The sequence below is a fragment of the Salvia splendens genome, chromosome 12 (genome assembly GCF_004379255.2).
Source record: "Salvia splendens isolate huo1 chromosome 12, SspV2, whole genome shotgun sequence".
In the NCBI taxonomy this organism is placed as follows: Eukaryota; Viridiplantae; Streptophyta; class Magnoliopsida; order Lamiales; family Lamiaceae; genus Salvia; species Salvia splendens.
The window spans coordinates 1,543,044-1,554,876 of record NC_056043.1 but is presented as its reverse complement, the minus strand read 5'-3'; the positions used below and the strand labels follow the sequence as shown (position 1 = coordinate 1,554,876).

The following is an 11,833-nucleotide window of genomic DNA, read 5'->3' as shown; positions in this document are numbered from 1 at the left end:
CGTCGAACATATCAGTCGGTCCGGCATAGGCAAGCTGCCTAATCGCAGCGGTGCATTTCTGAAAAGTAGACAGCCCGATCCGGACAATGCAATCACTCCGGAGGGTAAAGCACCTGTACCGCACCGCCAATGTCTTCGCTATATGGGTGAAGAGCTGTTGCGACATTCTGAAACGCCGACGGAAAAGCTCTGGTGGGTAACGGGGGTTATTGCCAAAGTAGTCTGCCATCAGCCGCTGGTGCGCTCCGGTATAGTCTCGTGGGATTATCCGACGATGATGAATCGCACGAGGGAGCACCGCCGCTGCCAATTCCGCCGCCTCCGCCGCATCCTCCTCGTCGGCTTCCCTCTGCACCTCTTGAATCAGATAATCTCACGCGTCATTCCACAAATCATCCATTTTTTTAATAGCAATGGAATTCACAAATTTTAGAGAGACAAAATACGAACAAATAGTTGAAATTGTATGAAAATAATGAGGGGAATGGGGTGTATTTATAAGCAATTAAAATAAATTTTAAAAAAACAAAAAAAATAAATAAATTGTCCACCGTCGCGGCGTCATCGCCGCACAGTAGATCGCCGCGCCGCGCCGCTCCCCACCCCGCTGCGTCCTCGCCGAATACTCGGCGATGGCCTTTCTGCGGCCTCTCACCCGGCTAAGCCGGGGCGGACATTTCCTGCACAATAGGCAGGCGCGGCTGCGGCGACTCCGGGGCGGACGGCGCGCCGCCCCTATTGTAGATACCCTAAAGGGAAAAGGTCAATTGTGTCCTTGAGGCAGAAAAGAGCAAAATGAGAATAAAAAAGTGGAAAAGTACCTCACCCTTCGTCCCTCAGTATGTGTCCCACTTTGACTCGGCGCGAGTTTTAAAAAATAAAGTGAGTTGAAAAAGTTATGTGAGTCCTACTTTTATATTTTAGTTTTTAAAAAAATTTAATGGAATTGAGTTAGCTTAGTGTAAAGTGCATTACTAAAAGTAGTAAAAGTAAATTGGGACAATTAATAAAGGACATACCAAAATGGAAAATTGGGACATAATGGGGCAAGGATGGAGTAAAAGTTATGTTCAGATACCTTGAATGTAATTTATGTTCATAAAGTTCTACAAATATAGATCATATACAATTAGAGACCATTTTTGTAGTTAATTTTAGGACTTGTTTACTTTGCAAGTTAGGTCAAGAAAATAATTTTTAAATAAATTACATATGTTTAATTTACAAGTTACAATTTCTGATGGACCCTTGAAACAACATCAGCCCAAAACATTTATCATACTATAATAATAAAATTATAAAACAGGCAACCTATCAAAAAATTATATACTCCAAATATAATCATAAAACATATCCTATCTTGACTTATCATATCTAACTCCTCTAATGCATTTTATACTCTAATAATTTTTTTTCGAATATCAACGTCCAAAAGAATTGAGACACTTTTAGCGGAATAAAGAGAGTATATATAATTAATTTTCTTTTGTAAAAGTAGGTATTTAGATTGATTGGATGGTTGCATTTATGTATCATTTAAATTCGATTCACAATGTTAGTTCAATGGTATTTACTATATTTACAACTGAAAAAGTTGTCTTAAAAAAAAAAAAAAAAAGAGTTGTCTTACAGAGCTCAAAAGAAGTAAGTTCCAATGAGTTATCCACTTGTGGGTTATAAATGCAACTACAACAAACAATGGCCTATAAAAAAAGGGTAAAAATGCATTTATTTATCAAAATTAATGTCATATAAAGTCACTTTCTAAGTCTTTTAATAGGTTGGTCATTTATTAAATGTTGAAGATCGTGGATAATATACGTGTACGGTGTATCTCAGCATTAATTATAATACCATAAATGATTTAATTTAAAGCCAAAAAATATATTTTTGAAAAATCACATACCACGTTTTTTGAATAATCAACAAAAATAATCATTTTAGACAAAATTTTAATAAAAAAAAATTCGTGACAATCTAATTTTAGTTTAAAAATTTATATTTTGAAAATTAAGAATTGTATAAAATTCTGGAGTCAATAATTATGAATAAACACGATTTGTGTGTGTCAGTAAACGAAGTGATGGTAGTAGGGTCACGCTTTACATGACTTAATTTATTAGTAATTTATTACGGAAATTTATATATTCAACTTTCTAAATTTACTATAGTTATACTTATACGGATAGATTAATTAATTATTTCTTGCATATGTGTAGATTATCCATGATTGTTAACTAACGGATCTAGAAAACGGAACTCGTGATCAAAAATTTTCGATGTAGTAGTTCGTTTCAGGCTAGCACCAACCTTCAACCTTTTGACATCAATTTTTAACAATTTTAAAATTTATTATCCTTGCAAAAATGTCCTCGTCTTTACACAAAATACAACAAATTCAAATCCTACATAAGGGAAAAATTATGTAGGGAAAAACTATGTGACTATTAAACTAAATATGATTTTGTAAATTTATAAAACAATTGCATTATTTGTGTCCATAAACGAAACATGGAAACTTTAGTAACAAGCTCGGATTTGTTGTTGAAACATCATTCCCGATCCAAAAATAAATAGTACTAACAACGAGAAGGGTTGCGGCGGGTGGAACTGTCTGAAGTGGAACTGACATGGGTTGTTGGGCCGATTAATGGAGTTTGACGACGAAATCCATGGACCAACGATACGATATTAGCTTTTGTTTATGCTGCACCAGTTTTCTGATGAATTATGTGGTGTGAAGGTGTGATTGATCAATGCATTCTAACAACTTGATACGTGTATATCTATATGAAGATCTCAATATCTTTATTAATTAGTTAATTAGTGATTTTTCATATGTTTTCCATATATGTTTAGGATATTTTCTTTTTCCTTAAGTTAGGGTATTTAGCATTATAAATAGGTGTCATTGTTATTTCTTTCATTGAACGAATAAATGAATATATGAATTTATGCTTCTTTCTGTTTTATTTTAGTAGTTTGTTTAAAGCTTGAGTTGTCGACGGGATTCTGCCTTCCGAGACTTCTTGTTTATAGTCTCCGGCTTAATAAGGATCATATCATTATCACAACTCCTCTTTCACGATTATAACTTAGTTTTATTGAGTTGTTGAGAATTCAATTCAAAATATAACTTAGTTTTATTGAGTTGTTGAGACTTCAATTCAAATTTAAATGAGTTCATACCCTATAAGTGTCTAAGTTTTATGTTTCTTAATTAACTAGTGTATAAAATATTACACATATATATAATACAGTATATAATTAAATTTGCTTAATTTTGTTTGAATATTCAAACCAAATATAGGAAGTCCTATTACTTACCTCCTTTTGTTTGTTTCTTTTCATAATCATGCAGATATGTATATATATGTCAGATACTTGAAATATGTACATATGTCTTTTCCATTCTTGCATATTAATATTATCCCAAAAAATCCCATTTATAAGCATCTCAATTAATTTATTAAAGTATTTATACCAAAACCACTATTGCTTGATTGCTTCACACATGAATATGTTGCCTTTTATAATAGATTGGGTTCGATTTCTGTGTCTATACAGTGCCCTCTACGAGTCATGACCATCACACAAACAAAAAGGTTCATTTTGTTAACAATGAGAATGTGGTTAGAGATTGCAGTACCAAAATATAAATTGTGAATAAAGGCCATATACTAAATTTGTCTTTATTCCTAAAATTTGCAAGCAACATCATTGAATACGTGTAGGTCTATTGATAATTACCTAACATAGATAAGATTTTAATCAATGTAAATTAAATATACGACGCCGTACTGGAAAGAATTTATTGTGTACTTAAGACTTTACACCCAAAAAATTTAATGTAAACCCAAATCAGCTGTCACGTTTCATAAGGCTATCCACACTGGGGCATCCTAAGGCGCGCCCTAAAGCCCGCCTTATGCACCGCCACATCAGCATTTTATCCTCCTGCTCTTCCACATGCAGTGGGGCGCCCTAAGACGCGCCCTAAGCATTTTCTTCTATTTGAATATTTAAATAACTACAAAATTTGGGAAAAACTTTTATTTCATTTATAAAATTAATACATTACAATACGGATTACAAAAAAATACGCAAACTCAGCGACAACGGTTACGGGGAAAAATAGTCTGCAAATAGACGTTCGTGAGCTGCGGCGTGTTCGCGTCGGGCATACGTCCGACGTCGAATAGGCGTGGGGATCTGCTCCGCCGCCGCCGCCTCCTCGCGTTGCATTATGGGTAAGCATTCCGCCATTGCGTCGTGCACGGCTGCATTTAAGGCTCGAGTCAAGGTCGGACTACCGTCTTCCGAGGAACTCCGGTCGTCGTCGTGGTTCATTTTGGCTTGTGAGATTTGGAGAGATGTGAGAGAAGAGAGAACTGATGCGAGAAATGTTCGTATGAAAAATGGAATGACAATCGAGGTTTAAATAGACAAATTTTGAATTTAAAAAATTAAAAAAAATAAAAACACGTTGCATCGTCTGCGCCATCGTCTGCGTCACCCACAGTGGGCGGACGATGCCCTATCGTCCGCGGACTAAGCGTCGGGCGCGGACGACGCATCGTTCGTCGTCCGCGGAGCCACAGTGGCGGACGATAGCGCCCGATGCATCTGGCGTGCTATCGTCTACCCAACTGTGGATGGCCTAATGATAGATTACTATTCATTTTTCCCTCTTATTTATTTGACTAATCTTGAAATAGTTAAACCCAAATCAACCGTGACGTTTTAACTATTTTACATATTAAAAATATGCTGAATAAATGGTTTAAATTATTATGATATATTATTATCAATATTAATAAAAAAACTTTGTGCTGAATAAATAGTACTACTAACATTTACAGTGATCAGCAATTTCATATCAATTGTAGGTTTGTAAAGTTAAATGCGTTTCACAGAGGAAATATGATAGTGTGGTCCTATATTTGGGTGATTAAATGTTTATGCAACTTCCCTATTGCATTAAATGTCTTATGTATTTCTTCGTCTATAAAAAATTAAAATTAAAATGTCACATGGTGATTTAAGTAGTAAAGTGCCCCTATCATAACTGAAAATTAATGTATTTAAATCTCAGTAATACCCATTTATTTTGCTAGTAGCTGCGAGATATATTACGCATTTAATTATATTTTTAAAAATTTAATGTAGTCGAGGTCACTGATTTAGTTCTTGTTTATCTTTGTCGATTTTCTGTTTCTTGCTTTCGTGATTACCCTATTATTCATATGTTACCTGTAGGGCAGGTAATTCGGTCATCGGTTAGTCGGTTAACCGATGACCGAACCGAATAACACACTTCTCGGTTAACCGATAACCGACAAATTCGGTTATCGGTTCAGTTCGGTTCCAAAATTAAGGCGTCTACTCGGTTATCGGTTCGGGTCGGTTCCAATCGGTTCTAACCGATTTGAACCGAATTACTCCTTTAAAGCTATTATGATTATTCTTTTATTTATTATTAAAAAATATCATAACTTAGATTTCATTCTTTCAAACCAGAAACTGAGAAAAGAAATGGAGAAACTATTACAACAAGCATCTAACTAGATTTGCTGTTTTGGTCCTACCTCAGCAGAATAAAAATAAAAAATCATCTGGAAAATGGTGACACAAAGAAGTTTTGATGAACGTAGAGTTAAGCAGAAAGGTTTTTCCTTTTACTCATTGTATAGCTTAACTATTTTTGTTGCTAATGTTGATTTACCAGCGGAAATGGGAAAAAGTAGTCGGTGCATTTCTGGACTCTGGTGTTTACAATCAGCACAATTTACCAACGGATCTTATCCGCCAATAACTGCGGGCACGTATCATCTGCTAATTCCTTTTTTATGGAGTAATTTTGTTTGTTTTTATGTTTCTGGTCGACAAATATCACCTTTTTTTGAATTTCGGTTCCAGTTCGGTTAACCGGGACCGAACCGACCTAGTTCGGTTAGGAACCGAACCGAACCGAGGCAAATTCGGTTTCGGTTCGGTGCTTCAATTTCGGTTCCTTTTGATTTCGGTTAACCGGGTATTCGGTTCGGTTAGAACCGAACCGACCGAATACCCTGCGCTAGTTACCTGTTTATGTGTTCAATCTTTGTGCCATTTTCTTTCTTTTAGTTCGTTTGACTGATGGGTAATTTATTATAGCTTATAATTTGTCACCATTTGACACGGCACAGATTTTAAGAAATGTAATAGAAAGTGAGTTGAAAAAGTTAATGGCATGTGGATCCTACTTTTATATATTAGTTTTATAATAAAATGTGAATAAAAATGAGTTAGTGGAATGTGAGATCCACTAGCAAAAATGATAAAAGTGAAATGTGACAATTTTAGAGAAGAACGAAAATGGAAATAAGTGATAAATTTTCAGGGACGGAGGAAGCATTTTGTTGCATTTTATTTCTGTTTTCTTGTGTCATTGTCCTTTTGTAGCGTTTTGGACAGTGTTTTATTTCTTGAAAAAACTATACTCTAATACTATATTTTTTGAATATTCAATTAAATAAAATAGAATTCCAGACTTTTCACGTGTACATGTCTTCATCGATCAAAATAAGTGTATGTGTCTGCATTAAATATCTGATTTTCATCTCTATATCTTTATTCTTGTGGCTTTTCTTTATCGATACTAAATACTCCTATAATTTACTATTTTTACAAAAAATTACTACTAAAATAACCTTGTGTGACGAGTCATAATGTGGTAGCACAGTTTTATGACTTTATCGTTACAACAAAGACAGCCCTACTTGATTGCAATTTAAGTAAATTTAAATTGTATCTAACCATGAACCAAAATCATCCACAATTCCAGATTTAGAAATTGGATTCTTACTTGATGACACAGATTCAATGTTTGCATTTGATGATACGATCCACGATGTTTCCTCCCGAAGAATATCAACAGCATCTCCAGACAACGGGATTCTTTGTTCCCTGGGAACTGCAGTATCACTGAATGAATTCAGAAGCTCGTCGAGTTCTGCTTCTGCAGCAGTTTCCTCGAATTTGGATGGCTTCCCAGAAGTGGAATTACTTCTGTTAGTTGCTTGCGGCTGCAAGATCTGATCCGTGTTTTTCTTTGAAGGATTCGGTTCTTCTTTGGAGGTTTGAACGAGGAGATCTCCAGTAGCGGTTACTGAATGATCGTTACTGAGGGATGAAGTCGATGTAGCAGTTTGAGGAGCTTGTTTGTCTTCGCCACGTGCCTCGTCCAACTGTAAAAATTGTATTGATGAACTTTGGTAAAGATACAAACATGAAACTTTCCAGTTATAGCAGTAACAAAGAAAGAGTCAATACAGACAGGTCAAGATATAACGAGGAATGTCGATGCAGTCTAGCGAGTGTTATATTTGCACGAAGTTGATCAGTAGATGAATTATGCAATCAGATACCGTACAAATTTAGAAGTGAATGTCTTGATAACTGAGAAAGAGCAAGTTAATCGACCAGACAACTGAAGACAAACTATGCTCTTGAATGCATTTAGATCACCATAACGAGAACTGGTTTCATAAGGATCTAGGAAAGAAGAGTTCTGTTTCCAGGCTGCTAAGGTGAATGGAAACATGGACTGCAACGAAGATGGATAAACATTTCATTGGCAAGGCATGGTGGTGGTTCATGGAATCCGAGTTTATCAAGAATTATTATGATTCACAAGATATATAAACTGCGCACATGCAACTCATTCATGATACAATCGTAGCATTTTCGAAATGTGCAAACAAGGGGAACAAAGAATGAGCAGAGAACGGAAAAAAAAACGAAATCATGATACCAGATCCAGGGGTAAAAGGTCTGATTGTAGATATAACCTCTCCGACAGCTTTGTTTTGCAAGTTGTTCGGCAAGGGCATCTAGATTAAGGGAAAGAAACGGTGCCTGCATAGTTAAGACAACAGTAAGAAAACTATACAATGAAAGCACCACAAGTATAGCAACCAAAGAAAAGAAACAAATGATCTGTATGGAAGACTGAGATCAAATGTTCTCATAGCCAAATGGGAATCTTCACGGGCTGATAACTGGATTAGGGGATATTCATTATTTTTGGTAGATATAGTATGTCATACATACTGAATAGTTTACTCAAATCCGATATGTTCTCATCAGTCTTAAACCAATAAGTGTTCTTGAACAAACAAGAAAAAAAACACGCTTCTAAGCGATAGATCTTAAGGGGTCATGACAAAGGCGACTATAAAACTACTATTGCTATGGATTACATATGAGAATTCATATTGTGTGTCAGCTAGTTGATTTAATTCTACGATCCTGCCTTGAACTGGTGCAAAAGAACAAATTTGACGGTTACTCCATATAAGAAACGATGCTCTCATCTATTAACCTACTAGCTCACCAGTTCGAGTCAAAAGAAAATCACCTGCGGAGTGATGCTTGCATTGCCTTCAAACTCGAAACTATCATCAGCAATCCACGAGAGCATGCTTTGCCCCTTGGCAGCAAGCATCGAACCAAAGTCCTGCATAAAGTCTTAAATATGTTTTTATCAATCACCTGCTAATATCTTCAAAAAGTAGTCATATCTGTGATGCTATAGTGTTTATCACTAGACTCATGAAACACAGTTATGTCCACAACGATGCCTCGTTCTAGAAACGTACACACGACACAGCATTGTACTACGAAATTCTTCCTTGAAAAGATAGCCTAAAGCCCTGGTTCCTTGCCACATTGATGCTACCAAGCTTCCTTGGGATTAAAGTATGAAGTTTCAATTCAAAATATGGTTATGAATGCAATTAAACTTCACAGTTATCAGTCTAAACAGCCAATACACAACAAACAGATGAACTTTTACCATACTAAATTCAATCACTAAGCCTAATTGCCAAAATAAATTCAAGCATCAATGATATACCGCCGATAAAATCATCGAACAAAGGCACAAGATCTGAAGAATAATCCAATTGAGCCTCTGAAATCATGTGAGCATAGTCTGCACCTTTACTTTTCGGCATCACAAACTCAGTCAGCTGACTTGAGATTTCCCGAGCGTTTTCAGATGCCAAACCGAAATCAGCATCACCATAGCGATTCCAATTCGAAGGAATTTCTCTCGAGCTTTGAAATTGTGAAGTTCTCTCCTTAGCTTGCTGACCTTCGGATTTTGCAGGTCGTTCACTAGCCTGCTTAAAATCTGAACCAGCTGAAGGTGAAGACGCCTTTAACCCTTGCTGTGAATGATGCTTCTTCTTATGATGCAGTGAATGAGCTCTTTTCGATTTCGCCAATGCTTTAGCATCCATTTTATTCTGATTTAAGGTGAGAAATAGCGTCCAGATGCAGAGTATTGTAAATCATCAATCGTTCATGGCTAAGAGAAGACAAACAGCATAATATGCTTCGGCGCCGCTGTTGCTGCCGTCGCCGGCGAATTCTCAGGCGTGAATAGTGAGGGAGTGAGAGAGATTGGTTTCTTTGTTGGGCAATGAATAAAGCATAATTGGGCCTTTGTTCTGTAAAGAGTAATTGGGCCTTGTTCTGTAAAACATAATTGGGGAATTCGAGATTCCGGTGAGATTTCGTTTGATTTTACTCTGCAACAACGATTAGGTTTATGAGAAAATGTGCGGTTTGATTAAGTTAGGGTTTAATTGAAAAAATAATGTGTTTAGACTTCGATTACACATTTGCATTGATTACTTTGAGCAAAATTTTGTGATCTTATTGAGATTCCTTGTTGATTATATTTTGAATAACATAAACAGTAAGCACAGAAAGCTTGCTAAGATGCATTGTGATTATTAGGATTTATGTTAATTTGTTGTTTCGACTATCTTAAATTCGATATGTGATGTTTGGAGCTAATGCAAGATGATAACCCTGTTGTATTCTCTGATTCTGTGGCACTGGTTTGGTTGTTGATTTGGATGATTTGGAGAAGATGAGAGGAATGTGGTGAACTGAACATACTGTTTTCGTGTACTATGATACAGCGAAAGACTGATAGAACTTTATGTGGCTTGGAGTTACCTATAGCTTGGCAATTTTGGCATTGCAGCTACTTTGTTTCGAGCTGAAATCGATCATCTGAGTCAGAAAGTGGGAAAAAGACACATTTTTGTGTTGAGCTTTGAGGTTCGTCATCCAGCGTTCTGCATGTGGAAAGGCTTTCAGATGCTCAGCGCGTCAATATTGAGAGAATCAAATTCGTAGTTCATCTGATCACACAGAGCCAGTGACGAAAGGGTAGTTGAACGGGATTTAAGTGTTGGTTTACCAAATCAGCAGTGGTTTGTAGTTGAAACAAATGCCATCGACAATGGGATTCAGAGTGGTCTTGCAGCATCTTCGTGTCGAGCTAAAGATGAGCATCTGAGTCAGAAGGCTAGAAACCGGACAATTTTTAAGATGCTTCAATCAAAAACCATAGTTCGTCAGAGCTAGTGAAAAAATGGTGGTCGAATTGGTTTTAACGAATAGAAGAGTCTATGGTGAGCAATGAGGTGTTGGTTTACCAAATCAGCAAGGCGTTTGTAGTTGAAACAAATGCCAACGACAATGCGATTGGGAGTGATCTTGATGCCACCTGCCATGCATCAGACCATCGTCGTGGAAGAATGGATCCCCTTCGATGGCCAATCTCCATCAGGCCCGAGATTTAGTAGGATTTCGATAGAGGGATTTAAGATTGATGCCTGAGATAGAGCATGTCTTGATATTCATATGCATCTTTTTTGTTTGATGAAATGAAACATGATTTTGATGTTCGGTGTTGTCTGTGCTGATGAATGATGTTATTGAAACAGGGTACTGCGAAGATGTTCTCGTCTTGCCAATTGAGTTGGGCTTCATTGTCCGTTCCCGATTGAGTTGGCTGGAGATTTGATACTTTTCAGGTAAGAGGTATGCTTACAAATTTTAGCTCAAAATTCATGAAATGTGACATTAAATCGTGGAATTTCTTCATTATGTGGAGTGTAATTTCATGATTTTGTTATTTATGTATGAATAGCGAAACCTCTTATCTTCTCATATCTTTTCATTATTTATTTCCTAAATTATATAGTTTGTCATAGTAACAAAAATCATTATTTATTTTATATAATTTGGCATAGTATATATTCGTTATACTATATTGTAATTAATTATTGTGTGAATAAATTAAAATTATGATTTTGTTACCAATTTTAAAAATTTATGCTAGTTGAAATAATAATTACATAATTAAAAATTGTTTATTCCTATTATATAACCTGGTTATTGTTAACATAATATATACTACTATAATAAAAGAATAAAACTAAAATAATAAAAACAAAGCATATATGCATATCTCACAACTTTTCCCTTTACACTGAGCTCTCTTGTGAGTCTCGTGCCTCACGTGCAAGCCCCCTCACTTAGGCATGGGCCTATCTGAAATTTTTTATTTAGGATACGAATTGTACGATAAATAATTACTTTGAACAATGAAAATAAAATGACATTAAAAATAAAACAACAAAAAAGTAGTAAGAAATTATTATTAAGGTAAGTGTTGAATGACTAATGATATTACATACAACAATAAAAACAAAATAATATTAAAAATCATACTAACAATTAAAATAGCACCCTAATATCTAGAAAAGAAAATAAGAACTCAAATAATTATATAAATAAATAGAATAATTAAGAAAATAGGAACACAATTAATTAAGGGAAAAGAAAAGGAGATCATGCACTAGTGAGAATGGAGTCGAACTTGAGATAACAATTATGTGTGGTTGCGTTTTTCCACTGGGCAATAGGAGATCTGAAATATAGAAAAAGCTTGTAGTGTACTTTAAATTTAAATGAATTAAAAGTT

General features: G+C 35.6%; 1 protein-coding gene across 2 annotated transcripts; it reads right to left on the bottom strand.

Moving 5' to 3' along the window:
* Positions 1 to 6,626: 6,626 nt before the first annotated feature.
* On the bottom strand, positions 6,627 to 10,812 carry LOC121757269. Of its 2 annotated transcripts, none has more exons than XM_042152796.1 (4): positions 8,900 to 10,812; positions 8,402 to 8,511; positions 7,796 to 7,899; positions 6,627 to 7,229 (listed from the first exon to the last, which is right to left on the bottom strand). In XM_042152796.1, exons 1-4 carry the CDS (start codon positions 9,285 to 9,287, stop codon positions 7,148 to 7,150), a joined length of 684 nt encoding a protein of 227 aa, XP_042008730.1. In that variant the 5' UTR covers positions 9,288 to 10,812; the 3' UTR covers positions 6,627 to 7,147. The 2 variants fall into 2 exon arrangements, with proteins under 2 accessions (XP_042008730.1, XP_042008731.1); XM_042152797.1 differs by having other exon boundaries at positions 8,984 to 10,812.
* Between the last annotated feature and the right edge of the window lie 1,021 nt (positions 10,813 to 11,833).